General features: G+C 36.0%; 1 protein-coding gene across 2 annotated transcripts in view; it reads right to left on the bottom strand.

Moving 5' to 3' along the window:
- Positions 1-2,706: 2,706 nt before the first annotated feature.
- SMC5 (structural maintenance of chromosomes 5) overlaps positions 2,707-26,255 on the bottom strand; it is a 108,021-nt gene continuing 84,472 nt past the window's right edge. The window contains exons 12-25 of one of the 2 annotated variants that reach the window (XM_043891206.1): positions 22,724-22,818; positions 21,971-22,103; positions 19,343-19,516; positions 17,988-18,157; positions 15,482-15,605; positions 15,088-15,210; positions 11,008-11,133; positions 9,027-9,071; positions 8,482-8,577; positions 7,950-8,054; positions 7,640-7,759; positions 6,315-6,494; positions 6,140-6,235; positions 2,707-5,114 (exon numbers count right to left, since the gene is read on the bottom strand). In XM_043891206.1, coding sequence (XP_043747141.1) covers positions 4,971-5,114; positions 6,140-6,235; positions 6,315-6,494; positions 7,640-7,759; positions 7,950-8,054; positions 8,482-8,577; positions 9,027-9,071; positions 11,008-11,133; positions 15,088-15,210; positions 15,482-15,605; positions 17,988-18,157; positions 19,343-19,516; positions 21,971-22,103; positions 22,724-22,818 — 1,731 coding nt within the window. In that variant the 3' untranslated portion in view covers positions 2,707-4,970. The remainder of the gene's footprint in view (positions 5,115-6,139; positions 6,236-6,314; positions 6,495-7,639; positions 7,760-7,949; positions 8,055-8,481; positions 8,578-9,026; positions 9,072-11,007; positions 11,134-15,087; positions 15,211-15,481; positions 15,606-17,987; positions 18,158-19,342; positions 19,517-21,970; positions 22,104-22,723; positions 22,819-26,255) is intronic. The other variant, XM_043891207.1, reaches the window with a different exon arrangement.

The raw sequence follows: 26,255 nt of genomic DNA, 5'->3' as shown, positions 1-26,255 counted from the left end.
GACTCCCTGTGTTGGTTTCTTGCAGTAGATAAAACAAAGACCTCTCTCAGTCTAAAAAGAATGGCTTTTTGTGGCTGAAACTTGTTCAACCCTGCCCTAGCCTCTTGTTGTCTCTAAATTTTGTGATTGTCCAACAGCCTATCATATTAACAGCTCCTAGTAGTTGAGGGTGTGCCAAAAGAGGTTCTCATTACCTAGATTCAGGCGAATTAGAAGTCAGATCCTCAGGCAGCAGCTTTTAAAAGTATGGACATGTATGTAGTCCTGTGGGACTGTAAGTGTAAACCTTGTTGGCTACCAGAGTCAGGAAATTTGGAGGTGTGCCTGGGTGGCAGTCAAAAAAGTTGTGCCTCCAGAGACATGTATAAGCTGTTTTCTGGGAAATACCAACGATCTGGAGCAAGGCAGGAGAGTGCCAGGATGGCATCTGTAGCCTATATGCCCTGAGAATAACTTCAGAGACCACCAAATGTACGCCACACTTGAAGCCTGCTTCTCAGGTCAAAGCTCCAGGACAGGTAGAAGCTACAGCACAGAAAGACTAGGGTGAGGGGTTACTTCAGTCTGCTCTCTGTGGCCTTGCTCTGCCAAGAACCATCTCTATGATCATCACAGTCCTGTGGGACCCAGAACTGTAAGCCCCCCTGGCCATCACAGCCAGGCAATCGAGGGGCATCCCCTGCTGGGCAGCTGCAGAAAGGACGGACTGGTTGCGGAAAACCAGGATACCAAACGTATAAAGCTCCCATCTGGGAGGCACTGGCACTCTGGAGCATGGCAAAGGGAAAGCCTGAAGATAGTACCTCTCTCCCAGACTTCTGTAAAATATTTGGACAGTCCCAGATGAGTAATTGGAAGCCTGTCTCTCGGGCTGCAGCCATGATTTTTAATAGGCCCTCACTCTTCACAAAGACTGAGCTCCTGGGTCCAGTGCCTCTTGCTGTGCTCTGGAGACAGTAGCTATTTAAGAACTTCTCCTCCATTCACTACTGTTCCATGGGATCTGCTGACATAAGCCCCATGGTTATCAGAACCAGGGAGTATAAAGGTGCCCACTGGCAGCAGCCACAAAAATCAGAACACAGATTTTTCTGGTGACACTGATTGTTACAGTCCCAAGGGCCCAGGAACACAAGCTCCCCTGGCCTCCAGAGCTAGGTGGTCCAGAGGTGTCCTCTGGGCAGTAGCCAGCAAAACCAGGGCATCAGATGCATGTGAACCCTCTTGGGAGGAGATACTTGTGCTCCGGGGCATGGGCATGAAAACAGCACTCGCCTGTCTCTGTACCCGCCAACTAACTCCTACACGTGTCTGTCAGAGTAGATACCTCTTCTCAGGCAGAGTGATGCTTCAGTTTAAGGTGAGCCTCCTTCACTTTATGTCTGGGTGTGATCTGTTGCTTCTGAGCTGGGCCCTGGGTAGATGAGTCTGAGCAGACTACCCTCTGAAGAATCACTTTTCAGATCACAAGCCTCACTGGTTATCAAAAGCAGATGGGGGCTTCTCTTCCAGGTGTAGGTCTTAAAGGTTGGAGTGCCTGAGGTGGGGTTCAAACTCCTCACTTCTCATCAAGCAGCTCTGGGCTTTCAGTTCTCTTCCAATTTTGGACCCACTGGGGGTGGGGTTTATGGTGAGTTTGTTCCAGCCTCTCCTACCTGCTTGCTTGATGTGTGGTTGTCACTCAGCCAGTGATGAAGAATTTCTATTATGTAACATAGACGCAGTGTGTCTGTGGCAAAAGATAAGTTCAGGATGTTTAACATCTTGAACTGGAATTACCACCCTGAACTAAGTTTCTTGACAGTGGAATCATATGCAGGCTGTATTTTTTATTCTTCAAAATATACATCATTGTGTTTTGCCAGTGGTATATTATTAGTGGCTTAGGGATGATACTTTGGGAGAAGGCAATGGCACCCCACTCCAGTACTCTTGCCTGGAAAATCCCGTGGATGGAGGAGCCTGGTAGGCTGCAGTCCATGGGGTCGCTAAGAGTAGGACACAACTAAGCAACTTCACTTTCACACATTGGAGAAGAAAATGGCAACCCACTCCAGTGTTCTTGCCTGGAGAATCCCAGGGACAGGGGAGCCTGGTGGGCTGCCGTCTATGGGGTCACACAGAGTCAGACACGACTGAAGTGACTCAGCAGCAGCAGGGATGACACTTTAGATGAGGGCAGTGGGGGGAGATACGTAGAAGTCTTGAAGGCTGTGACAACTGGATTTTTATGAGTGTGATGAAAGCCTACCAAGTCTTTCCCTCTGAAAACACTGTCAGCAAACCACAGGGTGACTCTCTGTATCATGGCAGACTCCTGCTTGTCTCTACTATTCACCCTCTCCCTCTTGAGTAACACAGCGGCTGAAATTTAACTAGGTACACAGCCATATAGGTGAAGATGCCATATTCAAGGCTCTCTTGCAGGCCATCTAAGGTTTCAACCTAAAAATATTTATACTTACCTTGTAACTGGTTTCTTTAGATGATTTAAATACCTTTATTTTTCTGGTATGGCTTTATAAAAGACTAGGATCACCTTGCAGCAAAACAAGGGACTAAATTTTCTATCCTTTTGAACACAGACTGCCAAACAGTATTCTGTAAATGGTAGGCATTCAGTAGACTTTTCAGCAAATCTGAAAACCAAAATGACTCTTTTATATACTTTGAATCTTTGTAAAACAGTGCTCATTTACAAAGACATACACTAAATGAAAATATGCATTTATTACCAACAAAGTAGCATTTCCCACAAAGAGTTTTTTTCCAGTTACACCTGCAGATACATAGTAGCAGGACAAGTTACACTTTTTTTTTTTTGGCCATGCTGCACAGCTTGCAGTATCTTAGTTCCCCGACCAGGACTGAACCTGGGCCCTTGGCAGTAAAAGCATGAAGTCCTAATCACTGGACCACCAGTAATTCCCCCAAATTACGTTTTTTTTAAGATACTAAAGATTCATACTCCAAACAAAATAAACACACATCCAAAAGACAATTAGAAAGCAGCAAGAAACCTTTCCTTTTAATGCTAAAATCCTTAGGCAAATCAATTAAGATTTTGTCATTATAAATAATTGCTTGTCACCTTTTAGGGTTTTAAATATTTTATTCATCAAATGAGACTATTATATGAAGTTTTTACAACTTGTAATTAAAATCAACTTTTGCAGAAAATATGTGAAGTTTCAAGTGGCTGAGTTATTGTGCAGGACGTACTATTTTATTAATGTTAAAATACATAATTTATTCTTCGCAGCTCAACTTTCAGTGTAAAACCAAGTATTTGTCCACTAGAAAGATACAAATGCTTATAAACAAGGTTTGGAATAATTACTGGCATATGCAAACTGAAATAATCTTCAAACTTTTTTCACATTGATGATCATTTTGTAGAAATAAGATGACTGGCACTTAGACAATAAATGAACTACACCAAGCACATATTAGTAAAGGTACTTTGATGGAAAACAAAGTATTTAACAACAAAACATTTGGTAACAACGTTCATTTACTAACATGTTACCAACATTTTCAATGTTTACATGAGTTGTTTGCACTAGTAAAAATGTTATTTTAAAATAATATTTTCATAGTACATGCATTAGACTTAGTTTAAGAGGGGAAGGTTCTTTAAAATTTTTATGAAGAAAAAAATAGTTTTTTAAAGAGAAAATGTCCAAATAAGAGGACGTAGACATTATTTTTTGACTTAACAAGAATACAAATTTCAGTAGCTATTTAAGAACATACAAAACCCAAACTCAATACAATTCTTCAATTTAGTCAAGCTACCAAGTCAAAAAAATAATTGTCATTACCTCTACAGATCCAATCCACTTTTTAAAGATATGTCCTTGATCCAATTCTTTATTTTACAAGATTTTAAAGAATAGAATGTTTTGGCACTGTTAATTAGTATAACTCAGAGATAAACAAATGATTTTCTAATCTGATTCTTCCATGCTGCAAGAACAGTTTAAATTAGATTTGCTAAGATAATGGGGTAGAATCAACACTGTAAATTAGAAGGACCTACATAAGCTTAAGGTCTAAAAACAGTTATGGTTTTAAACAAATCAATGCTTTTGCTCACTCTACATAACACTGAGAAATTTCAAATATAAACTGTAGAAACCAGTATAAGAAATGTTAAGAAAAATTTTACTAAAAATAATTATAAAAATGCTTTAGAAATTTAAGATGTAAAAATTGACTTTAAATTAAAAAAAGAAAAAAAGATTAAGCCCGAAAAGACCCACCCACGTTTTACAGGGTTATTCTTTCAAAACTCTTGCCACTTTATTCTCTGGCAATCTTTTGGCTGCATTTTGCATCATCTAGTGGCCATCTTGTGGCATTTTCAAAGAAGTCCTGCTACCAGTACTTTCCCCTCCTTTGAGATACCAATACAATTACAGTATCAAGTTTCATAAAACTTTTTTTTAAAAGGTTCCTAAAATCCCATTTCCTAGTGGAGATAAGGTAATCTTTTTAATAGGAAGAAATGAATAGATTTCTCATAAATTATTACTATACATTAGACATTTCCATATCAAATTTTAAAAATTAAATATAACACTGGGAGAAACTATGACTTAAGCTTTAGAGTCATCTTTAGACTCTAAAAGTAGTTAAAATTACATTGCAAGTAAAGCTCAGGGTTCCCATGTCAACTAAACTTCTTGTAACCAGTAACACTGTGTTCTGATTTAAGTAGGAAATACTGTCGAAGTGGGGACCCAGTCACTTACGGTCAGAGTGCTAAGGACTCAAGATTTAAATTTTACTACCAAATGATGTTCCACAGAAAGAAGTTATTATGGTCTCTCTTCATCAACCCATTTGTATCTAATAGCAGGTTTCAAAAATAACTGATCCTTTCGTCTTAATGAATCTAACTTTTATTCAGTTGAGCCACACTTACATATAGGATTTAACAGAAAAGTCCCAAAGTTCTTGCCCTTTCATTGAGAAGGCTGAGTGAATGTAATACGGCGCCGCCGCCTTTGGAAAGCCTTTAAATTCCATCTGTTTGGTTCCAGCATATGAGGACCATTGTAGACAAACAATACTGTCATCTTTTCAGAATAAGGAAGATTTTGAAGGAGCTGTGAAGTGTTAAAACAAACTGTTATGGAATGCTATATATTAAGCACAACTTTCTGAACTTGCATGTATATTTTATTTGTAAAATTAATGAAACTCTTAATGAAGTTCTCAACTCAACATACACCCTGCCGGATGGTGATTTTTACTTGAATCAGCACATCAGAAACCTGGCCTAAGGACTTGTCAACATATCTTAGGAGCCTTCTATATTCACAGGCCAATGGGATCATGCTGTTTCCTAGGTTGACCCTGGAAACGTATATCCTTCAGAACTTTCCTAGGGTAATTTCACTCTTTTATCCACAAAACACCTTTCAAGCAACTTCTATAGTCAGGTACTGTAGATCAGTAGCCTGAAAAGTGTATTAACAGAGTGGTTTGATTTATAGGCCAACAACAATAGGGTATTAACAGATCTAGCTATTCCACAGAGTATCTGCTGGAATAAGGAGAGATTATACTATTGAATAAAAAACTGAATTTAAGATAGGCTCTCCAATGAAATTTCTTTAAAAAAATCTGATTACATTTAATAAAAACATCTTTGATTGTTATACAGCAGTTTCATAATTAACCCATAGCACAAGAGGTAACAAAAGAAAATTTCCCATTGTAATGGTTCTATAAAGGTAAGTCTGTTTTTTATGTAAATAGAAGATTTTGAAGATACTTAGGATTTCCTCTGGGCCAGGACAGAGCAAAACAGGCCTTTCTGAGGAAATGAGGAGGACCAGTGCTATTTTTCAGTGCTAAGAGAGGAAGTTCCCTAGAAGAAGAATAAATGCCAAAAAAGCAGAGGAACCCTCAGTTCTAGAACAAAATGCTATGCCTACTACTTTCTTCCTCTAATGATAAGGTTTCTGATTAAGTATGTTATTGGAACTTGTTCCCCTTTACTATAATCTTTAGAATTCTATTTTGGGACTGTTCCTGCTCATATTTACACATACTGGGCCAAAATCTGCTACATGTTTTAGCCAGAAGGGACTTCCAAGTACGTATTTTTAGATTACTTATTACCTACCTTTGGTGTAATAAAGAAGTACTGAGATGTGTTTTCTTTGCAAGCAGTATTTACAACCATTTCAAACACTCTTCGTTCATTGATTGGGTCCATTCCCTAAAGAAAGACAATGATGATGATTAGATTTAAATCTATTACAAGATACAGTGAAACCCAATAAAAGAATAAGCTATACCTGATTGATTTCATCAACTACTCGGAATGGACATCTATTAAGCTCCTGAAGTGCCATCAAGTATAACATAGTAGAGACACTTCTTTCACCTCCACTTTGATGATGAGGAGTTAATTCATGCAGCTGAGTACTACTGCGAAATTTAACTCTAATTCGAATTCCATATTTATCATAGTCTTCCTACAAAACATTTAAAAGGTTGATGAAAGGTGAGTGTTTTCTCTGGCAATTTTATACTGTTTTTTTGAAAATAAACTGAAGTTCTTTACTCTTATAATGGACTTATTCATGATATCAGTTTTATCTAAATAGATCTTTGGAGACCTCTAGAGCTTGTAGAGAGCAAGTGGTTCTAATATTGTTTCAGTATAGAGTCAATAAAAAGTACCTGCTTTATAGAATGGTTCTGAAGATTAAAGAAGATAAACCTAGAAATGCTTGGCACAGTGTCTGGCACAAAGGAAATATATTACAAATTACATGTTATTACAATACATTTCTTCCTTCTATCAAACCCAGACTATGTTGATGATGATTCTCTTGGCAGGTCTAATATCTTATTAAAACTTACAGTTACATGATGTTTGCAATCCTTATGTTTCATAATAAACAGATAAAGAAGTAATGGGACAAAATTCCTAAGGAGAAATAAAGGCTCTACCTTGCTTTACGTTTCTTCCTTCTTAAAAGAAATGCTTTATTAGGGAAAAATTTCAACATTTACAAAATTAGAACTCCCAAATAAGCTCAATGTATCTACCATCAACTAGTCTCAACTGTGATCCATATATGACCAATCTTGTTTCATCTATAGCTCCACCCACTCCTATTTTACCCACAATTGCAATGCATGAAACGTACATAGTTCAAAAAATCAGTACCAAATTTTTTCAGTATTTTTGTTCTTGTGAACTCAAATTCTTGATCAAAAGGAAATCACTGGTACTATTCTATATTTCAGTTATGTTTGCCAATTTGTATATGACTCTTCAAAGTTGAGGAGTAGTGATTTCAAAAAGCAATGCATTTGTTCATGACAACTGAATAACCATTCAGCTATTCAGTTGGATATGAATTCAGTTAGGCTGGATATGAAAAGAGTCTGTAAGGTATTAGTTGCTAATCTCAGATGTCACCAAGAAGAAAATCCTCAAAACAACAAGTGACCCTGATGGAATCCTAGATACGGTCTCTTCTTTCCTTTGGACATTTTTTTTTAATAAGCAAAATTTTAAAATATACCTTTAGAGTAAATAAACAATTTACATATACTTTTAGCATATAATTAAAATTCTTGTCAGGAAACATATCAAATGCAATTTTACCTCATTTTCTGTATGGAGGTCAACTTCACCAGCACACTGCATAGAACTAAAAAAATAGCTAAATTTTTCGTTAATTTTTTCTACCAGCTCTTTTAAAGGATTAAGCCACCTTTCTTTTACCTGTAAGTAAAGCAATATAAAAATAAAAATGTAAAAGAAGTGTTATTACATTGATACAAGACTTTATATAAAACAAATTTAGTATCAATGTGGTCCTGAGAACATACATTTTTTTCTTAGAAATGTTATTTCATTTTGCATTATTCTACATTCCCATATTAATGCACATGAGAAAAAGTTGAATAATTACCTGTGAAATGTTTTCTCTGTATTTATCCAGTTCAACTTTCTTTATCTTTAGTTCCTCAGTTAATTGCTCTATTTCTTCTTCTCTTTTTGTGTATTCCACAACAACCTGGCAGAAAAAAAACCTTTAAGAATAATCTACCAAAGGATAAAGGTACAAAAAATTTTGCATCAATTAAAACATTAATTGAAAATGCCACTGTTTGTATGCAGTTAATTTATGTTCTTGTAACATACTAAAAAATGTCATTTTTTTAATTCTTAAAAAAGACATCTCAGTATTTCAGGTTAGCCCAAGTATTCTTTTTATAAAGGAAAGGCACAGAACACTGTGTTCCTTAGGAAGACTCTATTTAAAATTCTAATAGATTCAGAATCTGGCATTTAAAAGTACATTGTACTAGAGTTCTTGGTAATAATAAGCTAGGCAGCAGGAACAGAGTGGGAGGCAAGTGCTGGGGGGAACTGTGTGTGTGGGGCGGGGGCAGGGTGTGCTGTGATGGCGACTGCAGCAGGCATTAGGGGAAGACGCGTACTGTAGGATTGAGTCCTGTGAAGCAAGATGCTCTTGATCTTTCCTCAGTTAATAAAGCATCGATTTCATCCAAGGTGTTTGGAAGATCTTGGAAAGCCTAAAGAAGGAAAAAACTGTCCATTATTATGGGTAGTACAGTGAAAACAGTTCAACTCAAATAGTTTAAACGAAAATATTCTGTCGAGTGTCTGCTACATGTTGAACAGCATGCTAGCACAACACAGTAAGGAATCAAAAGAATTACAAACATGGCTTTTTGCTTTCAAAAAGGGGTTTATACTTTAGAAGAAAATAAAATGTATATACTTAGTAACATGAGCTAATACCTTAAGGCAATGTAATGATGTTGAGTATTAAAATAAGCAGTACATATCATACAGGTTATGGAATTTAGAGAAAGGAATTATCAGTTCATGCTACAGGAGCTACAAGAAACAGTAAGAGAATTCAGAGGCCTCAAATTCATCTCTGGGCCTTAAAGCAAACAGCTAGGGAAAAGTAAGGCAGAGGAGAGACGGGAGCTTGGAGAAAAAGAGCACTGCATACCATGGGGGGTGAGGAGTTGTGTCCATTTGGAATGGTGGGTACTTGCTGAATTGGTAGAATGGGTCCAGAATATGTGGGGCATTGAAAGAGAGCAAGAAGTTAGAACTTTATACTGTACTTGTGAAGAACTACAAAAGCATCCTAAGAATCCAATTACTTTGACAGTAGAATTTCACCACAGTACTATCTTCTGAGACCATATCATAGAGACAAATTAGAACAGGGTGGGGGCAGGCAAGCAGTACAATGTTTTGTCGGCACAACTTGCAAAAGCTTATGTACTACAATGTACAAAATCAATCTTAAAACTCTGAAAAAGATCCTAACATGCCACATTAATCTAATATCTTAACCTGTCTTTTTTTCCCTCTAACCTTCTGGAAAGCAGTTCAGCTTCTATAGGCTTTCAGATATTAAGTTCATTTTGTTGAAGCTGACTTGTCCTTTGAGTTTTGAACTCATGTGCCACACACTTATTTCATATCTTCATTTGATTCTAATAGACCAAACTTAAGATGGTGAAACAAATCTTCAACTTACCCACCTTCCCCACCAATTTGAGCAAACCTATTTGTCCTTCGAGCTTCTCCATCTCAGTAATTGGCAAAATTTAGGGATCCTCTCTCTACCCTTCAATTCAAATCCATTAGCAAGTCCTGCTGGTTCTGTCATTAAAAGATACCTCAAGTATGTAAACTGCTCTATCGTTTCTGTTTCCACTCTAATCCACACCACAATAGTCTCTTGCCTGGTCCAAAGCAATAATCTCCTAAATGGTCATCTTCCATTCTTGTATCCCTACTTTATTCTCCAGATTGCAGCTGGAGTGCTCTACAAACGGTTGTCCTACCTCTATCAATCTTCTGTTTAAAATTCTCCAGTGGACTTCATCTCAAAGTAAAGCCCAAATTCCTTCTGTGGTCTATAAGGCCCTATAGGATCTGACTTCTGCCCTCCTTGGATAATAAATTTTAGCCCCACTAAGATTCTTTCTATTCTGAAACAGGCCAAATATACTTCTGCCTCAAGAGCTTTGAATGAGCTGTTTTCTCTGCCTGGAATGCTTTTCCCTCAAACCTTCACTTGACTGATTTCTTCTGTTCATTCAGGACTCATCTAAAATAGTATCTTCTCAAAGGAGACTTCTCTGACACTAGCCTTTTACCTTGTATTATTATTCTTTTTAGCACCTCCTGCTATTCCCAACATAATCTATTTGCTTTTTGATTTGTTTTCCCCACCCTCCAGACTAGAATATAAATTTCAAGAGAGAAGAAAGTATGTGTTTTGTTTAATGTGTGATAGCAGGTAATCAAGGCATTACCCCTACCTGTCAGATAAAGCTTCAGGTCAAGGGGCTACCTACTCAATGGTAGAACTGGCAGGAAAGGGCAGTATCTTCTCATTTTACTAACTAAATGATATGTCAGAATATAAAGTACACATAATGAGAAGAAGGAAAGGCTCTTTTCTTTACCAACAGATGTTAGTCATAAAGAATCCACTCCCAAAGAACCCTAAATAAACACCCTGATTTCCAGGATAACATTTTCATTTTGTCTTTGTTTTTCTAACTATCACCTGTATGTACTGTTTCTTATATATCAATTACTAGTACAACTATATCCCATCTCCCAAACCTCTCCGAAAAAGGTGCTTGGGGAAAAAAGCTTTTTACTGGATAAATGTTTTGGTAGAAATAATTTTGCAAAATGATACCCATATCTGAATAATTTTGGTACTAAGCAATAAGATTGAATGGTGTCCATCTGAGTACCAGGAAGAAAAAATTCATTGAGCAAAACTACATGCATACTCAGTTTAAAAATGGCGGCAGGGGTATCTCATTATTTATGGCAGATCATGTTTTTCATGGCCCTGTAAAATGCCTAACACACTTTAAACTTAAAAATACTAAGTATTTTTTTTTTTTAACAATGTTAAATGTTAATTTGTAGCATTATATACTTTTTATACTTACTGTCTGATATTCTTGAGGGACAGTCTGCTCTGCACCCAGGTTACATACTTGCCTGGCTCTCTTCATAAGTTCCTTGCATTTCTGCAATAATCTCTGTCTATTTTCATCCAACTCAATGAAATGTTGCTATTATAAGAAAAAGAAATATTTTGAAAATGTTTATGTTACTGTTCAATCAGAGGGTTCTTTTATTAATAAATATCACCACACTATATCACATATATTACGCATTTTGGTAACAGTAAGCAAATCATCCAAAAACCATATCTCAAATTATGACTGAGTTTATTGCTAAGGTAGAATTTGAACTTAAACTTCAAAATATATTGGGACATTAATAATACGGCATTCTTGAATCCCTAAAAGCTTTGAAATTTAAACTTAATTTCCTTTTTATGAAAGTTTAACCTATGTATAATTATACTCTAATAAAACAATATATACAATACATAGGCTTCATATCAGAAAACTCAGCAGAACCTTTAAATGATTCATGTAGTTATCATTTATTCATGGACCCATTCATTCCTTCACCAAATAATTACTGAGAACCTATTAAATATCAGTATTTTATCATGTATTGAGCATAGAAAGGTGAATAATAAGATGCACAGTCATTTTCATAAAGACACAGTACAGAAACATCCTTTGTATTTCTGCAGATTAAGTAAAAGAATTAAACTTGTGTAATCTTATTCACATCCATCATGCAGTGTGTGTCTGGTCCTTCCTCCCTCCCTCCCTTGTCAAATCTGGGGTTCAGACATCAGTGGTCTTCACAACGTTTAATATACAAGCTTGCAAGTTCTATTTCAATCAATCAAATAGTAAACAATGGTACTGGCAATAATACTGTTTACTTGGTAAAGGTCCCCTCCCTCCCCAAATACATATATATCATCTAAATCGAAGAAAAAGTCTTTCCTGAAGTTCAGTTTTTGCGGGAGAGTAGCGAGCAGGTAGGTAGAGTAAAGAACATTATATGAAAGCACAATTTCTAAATTTGATAGTAGGATAAAAAGTAAATTTAGCAACTTCCAGTTCTTATAATATGAATCTTGATGTAAATCCATACATGTTTCCTGCTAGGGAGCACACTAAGCATCTTGATGTATTATTAAACTTACTATCACAATAGCCCTGCTATTGTGTTAGGTAGGTATTATAATATCTGTGGCTGAAGACAACAGGCTTGGAGTGGTCAGGAAATCTGCCCAAAGTAAAAAACCAAGTAACATGTTCATCCATCTGTCCACCTCCATATCTGGATTTATGTGCAGTCAGCTTATCAACTTGTAAAAATATTCCAGATGGTAGTGACATACCTCTGGAAATATTTAATGGGTTTGGATCCCTTTTCCACTATTTGCCCTCCAATAATTTGAGGACGTTATTAAACTCAATGGTGTTTAGTTATCCCTAAGTTCCTTCATGAACACAACTCGTAGTGAAATTCTGTGTCCATCTTTTTTGTGTATGAATTTGTTTTTCATGATCAGGGTAAAAGACAAACCCCAAAGTAGGGTGAGGGGAAGAAAAGGAAGGAAGGAAATGATCTCCTTTTGTTTCAAATGAAGAACAGCAAGAATAATAAAGAAGAGCAAGTGTGGGCAAGTGACAGAAAACGTGAGAAGAAAAAAGAGCAAATGAAAGACAAAATGAACTACTATAGACTCACTCTTCTCTGTATCTCTCACTCATCACTCTTGACTATTTAAAATGCACAGCTGGTGACTATGATCAGTCAGTAACAAACACTTACCAAAACACAGTGCAAGAAAGAAAAGAACCCTACAAAAGGGTTGGTAAGACAATTATAAATAAAAAGCATTTAATAATTTTCAGATTAACATATAAAAAAGAGAAATAATGATGTAAAATATTGCTGAGAAAATAGAAAATAAAGTCAGGGGAAGTATCAAGAAGATTAGTATGGAAAAACCTGTCAGAGTTTGTGTATATATCCAGGTAAGAAAACCTAGTGTGACAAGTAGCTAATGAGATTATATTTCCCTGGACAATATAATTAAGAACCTTTCTACTCGCCAGAGTAATCAGCTCAACTCAAAAATATTACTGTGTCTGCTGCTACTAACAATATGGACAGGAGACTCCCCTGTCAGGTTAGGGAAGGCAGCAGGTGTAGAAGTCTTTATTCTGATTATGTATGTAGATGTATGCTAAACATCCTTCCATTTTTATTTGAAAGATTATTTATGCACAAATATATAATATCCTTGTGGCCTGAGTATCTTTGACATACTAGTTCCTACTATAAACAATATTGAAATTCTCCCTCACTTCCCTCTCCTGAACCATCTAATCTGAGGTAGTATCCTTTTATTTCCTCATAGTACCTACAGGACAGTCAGCAAATATACTGTTTTACTTACACTGTCTCCCTTCCTGTGTTTGAGCGCTGTGCCTTTAGCTACCGTGTCGGCCTTCTGACCACATGACACACGCCTGCTATCTCCTTAGCCTGCCCAGTGGTTCTAGTTCTCCTCAGTAAGCTACTCTGCTCTGCAAGGCAGTTTCAGGTGAGCTGCTAGTTCACGGGACCTCAATCACCCCAGCACCACCTGACCTTTCTGGAATCTAAAAGTCACCTTCCAGTTTCAGCTGCTCTGAAATTGGTCTGCTGAGCTTTCCACACCAAATGGGGCCTCTTTTCTTAAAAGATGAGAACCTGCTGGTGACTTAATTTTTGGATTCTTTGAGCTTTCTCTGTTTCTTACCACATACTTGCAATACCACACCAGTCTTGATGCTGCTGCTGACTATCTTACCCACCTGTACTCTTGGGTTCATGGGTGTTGTAAAACACAGAACTTGACTGATGTTTGTCCCTGGTTCTCGGGAGGAAGACTGTAAAATCCTAGGAATTTTCTGAGTGATAGGAGTGTCTGAGTTTATGCTAAGGAGTGACACAGAATGGGGGAAGTCAATGCCAGAAAGACAAATCATGTGACTAAAGGGTTGGGGCTTTGAGTCTTATTATTACCCCCACCCAGTTTCTTAAACTGCAGAGAGAAGGGCTAGAGCCCAAGTTTAGCCATATGGCCAATGATCCAATCAGTCATGCCTAGGTAATCAACCTGGTAAAAATTCCAAACACTGATGTGCTATGAGAGCAATAAATTATTTCACCAGAAAAGGGCATAGAAACGGTGTGCAGGACCCTCCCCGCCCTATATACCTCTTCACTTGACTAGTAGGGATTTGTATTGTTTATATAATAAAACTGTAATGGTTAAGAACAGCCTTTTCTTCAGTTCTGTGAGCCACTCCAGTTAATTACCGAACTTGGGGAAGCCATGAGAACCCTTGAATCAGTCACCAGTAGGTCAGAAGTGCAGGTGGCATCTGAAGGGCAGTTTTATTAAGCACTAAGCCTTTAACCTAGCCTCATGCTAATCCTGGGTGATGAGTGTGAGAATACGCTGCAGTACACCTACAGGGACACCTTTAAGCCGAGTCTGTTGTCTACACTGTCCCTGGGCTTGCTGTTATTATAGTATCCCAGCTGCTCTTCTATTTTGGAGTAAGGATTTGAAAGACTCAAAAACTATGTCACTCTTATTACCTCATTTTGTTGCTTGGTCTTCTTTGGAATTTATGTTAACTTAGTACATCACCCCCTACCCTCCCCCATTTCAATATTTATCATTAACAGAAGATTAAATCACCAGGATCACACACTAAGGCCATTCTTAGTATTGACTGGAACTCATCTATAGTTTATGGGATACAAACTGCAATAAAAGCTATTAGTTGCTTCTTGGCAACAGTACTAACTATAATTTGTATCGGCTAAGAAAGCAGACATGGTGAGATTTTGGTTTTCAAATGACTAAATCAGGTACTCTTTTTGTTATTTAATTGGGGAAGGGTAGTAATAATAAAAAAGGTACACAGAGGGTTTCAAATATTTCTAATCAGCAGAGTGCATGAAATCTGTAAATTAAAGAGCATACCAAAACCTGCACACTGCAAGGCACGATATATAAATACACATGTGTATATAGCTTTCAAACTGGTCTGAAGTCCCAAAATAAAAAATAAAAGCAAAAACTTTACCTCTGTGATACGTAGCTGTGATGAGGTTGCCATATAATCTGATTCTAATTTGTTCTTCTCAGAGATCACCGTAGTATTTTGAAGAATTAAATCTACTTTTTGTATATGTAAAGCAGTACAATTCTAGGAATAAAAACCTCTATGAGTTTTATTTTACAATATAATTTCTTAACATTTTTCTAATGTGATTGATACTTCTCTTCAATCTTAAATAGTTCTCCTTTGAGTCATTTGAAATAAAACAATTTAGCCTAATGAGTACTTCTAATCAATTTACTGATCTATAAAGAGAAATGTCAAACAGAAAGCTGAAATTACTAATAAAAATCTCTTGCTAAGATTTTACTATTGACTTGCAACCAAAAAAAAAATGACTAAAATGAAAATGTCTTACCTTTATCAGGTTTGTTAATTCAGTAACAAGTTTTGCTTTCTGAACATTTATTTCTTTGATTTTGGTACTTGCTTTTCGTTCTTCCTCTTCAAGATTGCAGGTGTCCTGTTCCATCAGCTTTAAACTGTATGTAATGCATAATGATGTAGAAATCAGAGAAAACACAAGGATTGAGCTCAATTCTCAGGTTTCCTGCTGCTTTATGGTCCATGTAGCAATGCTACTCAGATGTTAACTGATAGCTTCCTGATTAAATCATCATTTTATGCAACCACTCAGGATTGAAAACTATTTGTTGAGATGTATCAAATGCCCAGCGTAGTCTAGGTAATGCTAGTGCTAATGGTATAGGATCTAGAGTCAGAAAGTTGGGTTTAAACTTCCTCTTTGCCACCAATGAGCAGTACAACTGAACAAGCTACTCTTCTAAGCTTTGGTTTCCTCATCTATAAACTGTAAATAAAAATAGTGCTTCTGCAGGGCTTTGGTGAAGACTAAAAAAAGGCAAATTATGCAACACACTTAGTATAATGTCTGGTCCATAAGTGATAAGCATTCTTTATAAAAACAGTCCCTTCCCTTAAGGAGCTTAACTGTGGCAATCTAATAGGTAAAATAATGATGAAGAGACAATACAACAATTCTAAAAGTTAATACTTTGCTTTTTAACATGGAGACACAAAGGCTGAGTTTACTTAAGTTACCTAACAATACAGATACTAAATTTTAAGATTTGTTTGACATCTTAACAACAACAACAACAAAAAGTTCTTTCCACTACAGGGAAAAATCCAAGATGGAAGCAATAAAAACAAGAATAAACAAGTTCAGTGGATGTTGTCAACAGTGGGCTGAATGGTGAGTGAAGAGTGTGTCGGGGCAGAGAGGGAGGAAATTAGAATGCGTGGAGTGAAAGAAGATTTTGAAAAACGTGAAGGACAAGCTAAAGGAAAGCAGTATTTAAATTTCATACAGTAAAGGTAGGAAGCCACCAGAGATATTTTGAAAGGGGGCAGGACCATGAAAAGATGATAAACTTGAAGACAGTATTCTCTATGCACTGAAGGGAGGCGACCAGTCAGGGGGAGCCCACTAACCACGCCCCCACTGCAGTGTTCCAGAGCAACTGCAGACACGAGACAGCAGGATGGCAATGCATGTGAAAGGTTAGCTCACTACACAATTCAACATCATAAGGAGAAAGTTTAGTTTCAGACCATGAGTTCAATACAGCAGTGCAACAGTAAAAGGCTGACTTGTGGATGACTAAAGATAAAAGTGAAGGGTTTATGTAGAAAAGAATTCTAGGCAGTTAAGACTCAGCAGATATATCTTCTTTTAAGCAACCAAGGTACATACACTACTGACTTTTAAAAGTTAACGGGCATTTTGCTTAAAAAAAAAACAAACCCAAAATTTCTAGAAGCATTTTAAATATTCAACTTATGTGTTTAGAAACACTATTATATTAGATCAAGGTAAATTTATACTGTACTCAAGGCAATGAGCTGTCATTTATTATGTCTTTAATACCTATATCTTTATTCTATAGGAAAGAAGCATAAAACAACAATCACCAAAAAAGGTCTGCATTGTGTCCTGAAAGGGGCATGGGAAAAACTTTGAAACTGGAAATCACTTTCCTCTCCCCTGGACTGAACACCCTAACAGCTTTTATCTGATCTTATATATTCCAAGTTTCCACAAAACATCTAAGTTCAAAATAAAACTTACAATCAGTTCTGAGAACAATTGCCTGGGATCTCACAGTAAGCTAGCATAATGTAACAAAGTCATTCATGGGTAAAAGATGCACTTATGGTAATGTTCAGAGTATATTTCTTCATTAATGATTTCAGTTTCCATGTTGCAGTTAAACGTTAACAAACCACACTTTGGCAAGTTTTGATGTAACATTAAAGAATACATATGCTGACAAGTCTATTAAAGCAGTCCTCTCTTTCCTAATTGCATATATATGTGGGTCCAGATTTTCTTCATATACATCAACCAAAATATCTCATAACCAAGTGAATGCAGAAGCACTTATAAAAAAACTAACTTCATCTAACGAGATTTACAAATGTAAAAGTAATGTCCCTCTTCTTGCGAAATGTATTTTGTTTGGAAAATTGTCTCATATTTTTTGTTAACATATAACAAATTTATCATTTTAACATACTATTTAATTTCTAATTTGGTAAATATCAGTAGATATAATCCATATAAACAAAACTTTCTCAAGGTCCTCAATAATTTTTGAGAATATAATGGGGTCTGGGGATGAAAACAGCTGATCAGGGAACAGAAAAGTCTGTAACACTTAAGATTCCCCCCGCTTTGTCCTGTGCTTTGTGTAGAAGGGTTTGAGTTTGAGAGAGAGATTCTACACAGCATGCTGGTGGGAACTGTGTTGTCATTACAAGGTATGTATAACTAATAATATCCTTATAGTGCATTTGTATCACCCTCCCAACCCCCCAGCACAGAATAGGCTGAAAGATACCTTCCTAGTTTGGAACTAATTTTTTGTTCCAGTTGTCTTTTCTTGGTTTTCCTTTCAAGAAGCTCCTTCTTCTTTTGTCTAAGTTCATTATCTTTGTGTTCCAGATGCTTGTTTGTCTCACGTAAGGCAATCAATCCTGATTCTACTGCTTGCAATTTTCTATTAATTTCCTATGGAATATGCAACATTGTTAGTATATTTAAAAAACAGACTAGTTAAAGTATTATAAACTAATATTTTTAAACACTCAAATCAAAATAACCAATCTTTAACTTCAATAAAAGATGTAACACCATAATTCTGACATGAATCATACCAATGTTTTCTTAAGTCAATCTTCCAAGACAACAGAAATAAAAGCAAAAAAAAAGCACAAATGGACTTAAACTTACAAGTTTTACACAGTAAAGGAAACTATAAACAAAATGACAACCTGTGGACTGGGAAAAAGTATTTGCAAAGGATGTGACTGACAAGGACTTAATTTCCAAAATATACGAAACAGCTCAGTAACATAAACACAATCCAAACACTAAATGAGCAGAAGACTTACATAGATATTTCTCCAAAGAAAAACAAATGGCTAATAGGCACATGAAAAGATGCTCCACATTGCTAATAATATCAGAGAAACGCAAATCAAAACTAAAACAGAGTACAACCTCATAACACTCAGAATGGCCATCATTTAAAAAAGTAAACAATAAATGGTGGAGAGGGGGTACAGAAAGGGGAACCCTCCTACACTGTTGGTGAGAATGTAAACTGGTTCAGCCATCATGGAAAATAGTTACCATATGGTCCAGCAATTCCACTCCTGGGCATACATCCAGACACAACTATAATTTGAAAAGATACATGCACCCCAATGTTCACAGCAGCACTATTTACAACAGCCAAGACATGGATACAATCTAAATGTCCATCAACAGGTGAATGGATAAAGAACAGTACATTCAATGAATGGTATATCCAATGAAATAATACTTAGCCATAAAAGAATGAAATAATGCTATCTACAACAATATACTAGGTTAAGTAAGTCAGAAAAACAAATACCATATCACTTATATTGACAATCTAAAATGTGACACAAATTTCCTAATAAAACAGACTTGGATGCAGAGAACAGATTCCCAGTTGCCAAGGGAAAGGGTGAGGTGGAGTCGGATGGATTAGGGTTTTGAGATTAGCAGATACAAACTATTATACACAGAATGGATAAGCAACAAGGTCCCACTGTATAGCACAGGGAACTATATTCAATATCCAGTATCAAACCACAATGAAAAAAAATATAACTGAGTCAGTTTACACAACACTGTAGATCAACTGTAAAATAAAAAATGACCAACCTTTAACTGTTCTTCTAAGTGTCGTCTTTGCTCTAGATCCACGGTGACTGTGAGAAACTGGGCTACTTTTAGGGATGTGTTACTTGAAATGACTTTGTTTGAATAAAAAGAAGTTTTCACCACATACTTTTCTTCTGCTGTATAAATTTGTTTTAATCGTGTTTCATGTATTACCTATAATGTAAAATAAACATTTAGCAGACATCTAAGAATTATCAGATGGGGCTTCCCCGGTGGCTCAGACAAAGAATCCGCTTGAAATGCGGGAGACCTGGGTTCGATCCCTGGGTTGGGAAGATCCCCTGGAGGAGGGCATGGCAACCCACTCCCGTATTCTTGCCTGGAGAGTCCCCATGAGAAGCCTAGTGAGTTACAGTACATGGGGTCATAAAGAGTCAGACATGACTGAGCGACTAAGCACAAGAATAATTATAACATTAAAAAAAAAAGGACTAAAGAATTAAAAATACAGATCAAGTGAAATACAGATCAAGTGAATTTTAGATCAAAATAGATTTATTTTCATTTTTTAAAAGAAATGTAATCCAACATCTCTAAAAAGGTGAGTGATAAATTTCAGGTTATTATTTTGGAAAAAAACACTAAGGAAGAGAACTGGGAGAAAACTGAAACTACCACCAAAGTTAGCCATATTTCTACTTTACTACACAATCTCTCCCAAGTAGGTGTACTTTTGGGGAGTCGGTTGCCCAGCAGAATGAAGTCTGTTATCTCAATTAACACATGTACTCTCCTTCCCCTTAGTTATATTGTTCAAAGATACATAATCTTACATTTAATGGGAATACTTAACGCACATACTTTTCAAGGATTTCAAGGACTTCTTTTTGCATTTTTGGGGAGAGTTTTTCCTCTCAAGAATTTATTAAGGAGTTTTATAAACTACGCACATTCTAAACACCGTAACATTGTTGGATTGGTTTCTGTATATTTATAAAGAATAGGCTGCTGTAATGTAGTTTTTTCCAGTCTCTAAAGGTTTATTACCAGTATTCTTGTGGCTTGTTTCTCTGCAGAAGTTTACAGTCTAAGTGATGAGACAGGACATATTTAAACATACTTAGCTTCACAGGGTATAAACTAGCATCCACAAACGGTCAGTAATTTGAAATGAAAGGAGAGCCCACATGACGTTGGCCTACCCACCACGTGTCATGAAGATAATCATTTACAGGGTCTAAAATGTCACAATTTGATAATAAAGCAAATCTTACACTAAAGAATGCTATTTTTTTCTACGGGAGAAATACGACCATTGTTGTCAGGAGGTAGACACGAAACGTTTAGATAGTAAATTTCTTCAGTGCAGGTTTGTGTTTTCTGAAAGATGGCCAAGACAATGTTAAGGGCTTCACTAGGTGTCTGACTTTGCTTTTCTATATACCATGTTTTTTTTCTAGTATAGACAGTAGAGTTAAAGCTCTTTAGGTGACCTAAACAGAATGTTAAAAAGTAAAGCACATAAAAATATTTCAACTTGAAGAACTGTTCAAAGAATGAAAGGATTTTCCAAGTGCAATACTATCCTTTTTTGCACCAGAGTAAAGCTATGAAAGCCCTTAGCAAATTTTCTAGTCTTTCTGCAACAGTAAAGAATGCCTACTATCCTAACCTTAAGAGGTAGCACCCTACCTACCCCTGAAGTTATGACAGAAATTGGATGGTCTGTGCATGTTGTCTTCTTTTTTTAAACCCCATCAATGAGTATTAAAGAGTGGTCCACACACACAGTTCTATTTTTTTGGTTTCCCCAAATGATCACCATAATATGATATGCAACTTAATAATTTGCTTGTCTTCGCAAAATGGGTTAGTAATGAGGCCCCATTTCTATCTTCTGTTAATGAGGTATACAAAGGCGCCAGACTACAAGTGAATATTCTAGGGATACTTGTAGACTGGCTGTTAAAAACTTAAAACACATTCTCTAATAAATTCAGTGTTATAAACACAGCAGTTAGGTCTGTAAATGCATACAAGCAGTATTAGTATTATGGACAAATCTGGCTGTTTCTCCCTGTAACTAAAAGGTGGTTTGGAGTCTTGGAGACTACTGGTAAGGAGAAGAAAACTTGAAGCAGCATCAGAGAACCTAGGAACCTAAGAGTTTATGTGGCTGTCAGATAAGAAAAGGAGATCCTCTTAAGAGTGGTCATTCACTTATGAGATAATCTTAAAAGGAACTTTAAGGGGAGGGCTTACCAGAACAGTTCTATATCCTAGCCTACCATCCTAAAGTATAATCTGTTTGAAAAATAATCTAGAATACAAGAATTTAAATGAATAAACCATTAATGTTTGAACAAATGTTTGTCAAGCAAAGCAGAATTCAGTAAGAGTCAGGTGTCTCTTTTCAGGCTTTAATTTAGTTACCCTACAGGTATTAAGTATTTATTTAGGTAACTCCACATCCTTATTGTCATAAAGTATTAGTCAACATTCACTGTCCTATGTAATATCAGAAATGTAAAATTATTATTATAAGGTAATTCCTGTTTAGTTAAAAACAATGACAGGTTTCTTTAAATTTCTCACAAGTTTTCCTTGACTTTAGTAAGTTTTAACAAAATTACATTTTTGGTACTGATTGATTCAGTATTTTCTTACCCGTTCAATTTTTTCTCTGGTTCTTTCAGTTCCTACAGGAACTTCATGAATGTGATACTGGCAGCAAAGGTAACTCATGACAGGGTCAGGGGCATCAAACAACTCTCGCAAATAAGAGAAAAATCCATATTGTCTGAAAGGAAAAGCACCTTTTAGGATTTTCTTCTTAAAACAGCATTAAAAAAAAAAATCTCACAGTTGACAAGAGAATAAACAATAAATAAAACATAAATGAATGATGGTACAGAAGTTAGTCATTTAAGTGATTTTATTTCCTGATCAGATGATTCATTTCCTGATCAGAGAAGTTTAATATTTATAATTACAAAAGATTAATCTCTTCTTTTGTGGTTTCTACCATTGCTTTTATACAGAGTTAAGACTTTATTTACTTGTAGGCATTTTATAACTGTAGTATTTCCATTTGATCCTTCTGGAAATTACTTTTACATTATGAAGTAATTTATCCTTCTATTTCCCCAATAACTAACCAACTATTTTAGGAGCTCACTAAGTAGTCCAATATTATTCCAATGATTTGAAAAATTACCATCATATACTAAGAATACCACAATCTGTTCCTGGGCCTAGATTTTGCCTTTTTAGACTTAAGTAGAGATCCTAAAAGGGAATAATACAGCCTATAACAAATGTATTCGTGTGACAAAGAGATAATTTACATATATTTAAGAGACAGATGATTATTCAATATTCAAAAAACAGCTTAGTTCTAATACTATTTTCAAGACTTACTTCAGCTCATTCAAAGATCTTGAAGGCGCTTTGTCTGCATATGAACTCTTAGGAGCAATAACAGCATTTACTCTTAATTTTTTATTGTCACGAACCTTAATATAAGGAAAATAAAATACTACTTTAATTACCAAATACTTTAAATGAAGATTTTTAAAGTTATGATATTATTCTTACTGGCATTCATGGGATGATCAAAAAATTAAACACTGACTAGATACTTAATGGTACTCATAAGAAAAACTTTTTAGTGTGATATTAATAGCTATGTGTTTTCACAGAAAGTACATTTCTTTTATTATTTTCACTGATAAAGTCTATCAAACAGATAAGGAAGCAGTAACACCAAGTCAGAACACAGAATGACAGGACACTTGCCAAGTCATTTTATGATTCCAGTATAATCCTGACAAAAACATTACAATATCCCTCCTGAACACATACACAAAAATCCTTAACAAAATATTAGTAAACAGAATCTAGCAATACATAAACACTGTACATGACTCAGTCAAGTTTATCCCAGGAATATGAGATTGGTTGACTTTGAATGCTACATCAGTCTAACTTACTGTACTGTCAGAATAAAGTACAAAACCATAAGATTATCTCAGAATTTTCAGTTAACTAAGAATAGAAGAAAACTTCCTACATGTGATAAAGGGCATCTATGATAGGCATATAGCAGACATAATACTTAATTGTGGATTAAAAGTGCTTCCCCCCCTAGGCTTGGGAACAAGTAGGGATATCAAATCTTACCACTTTTTTTCAGCATTGCCCTAGAAGAGCTAGACAATGTAGTGAAGCACAATTAAGAGGTAAAAGATTAAAAAAGAACAAGTAAAAAGATCTGTTTGCAAAGATGGTAATTTTCTACACAGAAAGTCCTATGGAATCTATAAAGCAACTACTAGAATTCAGGAAATGAATTCAATAGTGTCACAAGATAGAGGTCAATGAAAAAAATCAAATTATGTTTATGTACTAGCAGTGAACAACTGAAAAATGAATTTTAGAAATCCATTTCTAAGAGTGTCAAAAAGACATTAAATACTTAAGAACATATTTAACAAAAGATGTATAAGACATCAACACAGATAAAGGTAAAATACTGCTGAGAGACATGATGGGATGATGGACTGGAGGGATTTCATGGTGGCACAAATAGCACTGCTGAAACCACTTTCACAGCCTAGTATGCTGTGGCTACTTTCACAGTATTTTAGGCTTGAACAAATCAGTAAATAAATTGATGGTAAGGGGGAGAGGGAGGTATTTTTCTACTGCTACAGTAGGAAATTACAAATATGCAAAGGAAAAAAAGTAGAAGGTACCCTGTTGTGTTCGACTGTAATTTGAAGCATCAGTGTGAACTCCTGGTGCCCTTATGCACTTTTGTTCTCCAGATAAATATAGAAATAAATATGGGTATAAGAGTTTGCACGTGAGGACTTAGAAACCATGAAAGACTAGCAGCAATGGACACATCCAGCACCCAGATCCTAAGTTTCTAATAACCAGGGTTCTTTGGGGAAAAGGCTGATTTTTAAGCCCCAGACAGAGCAAAGATAAAGTTAAGTCAACATGCTTGCTCTGCCAGAAAGTAAGCAGTGCTCAAAATACACTGGCAAAATACCACACAGGAATCAGCCTGAAGGTCTCACTGGAATCTGGAACAATTTAGCATTCAAATAGAAAATGATAGTCATGGATTAAAATCCATAAGGATGTAAAATCCTATCAATCTATATGATATAATAAATGAGTAAATAAATGGAGAAGAAAAAGCACTATCTTATAGTGTTAGTTGCTCAGTCGTGCCTGATTCTTTGCAACCCCATGGTCTGTCCATGGAATTCTCCAGGCAAGGATACTGGAGTAGGCTGCCATTCCCTTCTCCAGGGGATCTTCCTGACCCAGGGATCAAACCTGGGTCTCCTGCATTGCAGGCAGATTCTTTACCACATGAACTACCAGTGAAGTCCAAATAAATGAAGAAGAAAAAGCACTTCCTCATATAGTCGAATACCAACTAATAAATACAGAAAGAACAATTAGAATCATTAATGGTTCTTAAACCTATTAGGTAGTTCCATGAAAAACAGAATATTTTAAAAATCTCTCCACATACATAATTACAAACAGAAAAATAGTTGTACTATAATGCTTATTTTTTTTCACTTTTGAACTTTCTACTTTGTATTCGGGTATAGCTGATTAAGTCTCGTGATAGTTTCAGGAGAACAGTGAAGGGACTCAGCCATACATATACATGTATCCATTCTCTCCTAAACCCCTCTCCCATCCAAGCTGCCACATAACAGAGTTTCATGAGCTATACAATAGGTCCTTGTTGGCTATCCATTTTAAATACAGCAGTGTGTACATGACCATCCCAAACTCCCTAGCTATCCCTTCCCTCTGGCAACCATAAGTTCATTCTCTAAGTCTGTGAGACTCTGTTTTTAAAGTTCATTAGTATCATTTCTTTTTAGATTCCACATATAAGGGATGTCATACAGTATTTCTCCTTCTTTTGACTTACTTCATTAAGTATGACATTCTCTAGGTCCATCCATGTTGCTGTAAATGGCTAAAATGCTGGCTTTGAAGAAAAGTTTCTTCCAAGTAATTTATATATTAGGGGACAATTTAAATAGTATGTGACTCTCATATTACTTATGTGCAATTACATACATAAGAAAAGTAAGGTTTTCTCTAGGTGAATGCAAAAAAATTACACCCAGCTGAATGAAGCTGTGTGGGAAGAGACATAATTTGTACACAAATACTTCTTCTCAAACATCCACCAGCTACCTCAGTTCACCACGTATTATGAGACACACTCAACCACAGCTGGTGTTACAACTTTTCATCCAATTTCTGATAAATGCCTTGTAATTGCTTAACCCACAAAACAATTCACAAACAGAACCCCTACAATGCTTACTTCCAGAAGCCAACTTCAATAAGGCACAGTACACGGAGCACAGCCAATATTTTACACTAACTTTGTAGGGTATGTAATCTGTACAAACATAGATTTACTGTGTTGTAAACCCAAAACTAGTAAGTCAACTACACTTCAATAAATAAATGAAACTGAAAAAGCACAGACTTAGAGAACAAACTTACGGTTACCAGGGGGAATGGTGTGGGGAAGGGATAGAGTAGGAGTTTGGGACTGACAGGTACACACTGCTGTATTGAAGAGGGAGAACCAACAAGGACCTACTGTGCAGCACAGGAAACCCTGCTCAGTCCTCTGCAGTAACCTAAATGGGAAAAGAATCTGACAAAGAATAGATACATGTATATCTGTTATATAACTGAATCACTTTGTTGTATTTCTGAAACTAACACAGAACTGTTAATCACCTATACTCCAATATAAAATAGATATTTAAAATTATTTTAAATTAAAGCAAATAGAACAAAAGGCAAATAATTAGTGAATCTGGGTAAAAAGTATACACCTGTCACATGTATGACTCTTGCAACTTTTCTGGAAGTCTGAAGTCATATCAAA

The sequence above is a fragment of the Cervus elaphus genome, chromosome 29 (genome assembly GCF_910594005.1).
Source record: "Cervus elaphus chromosome 29, mCerEla1.1, whole genome shotgun sequence".
Lineage (NCBI taxonomy): Eukaryota > Metazoa > Chordata > Mammalia > Artiodactyla > Cervidae > Cervus > Cervus elaphus.
Note: the sequence above shows the minus strand (reverse complement) of the source record. Positions and strands in the feature narration are given on the sequence as shown.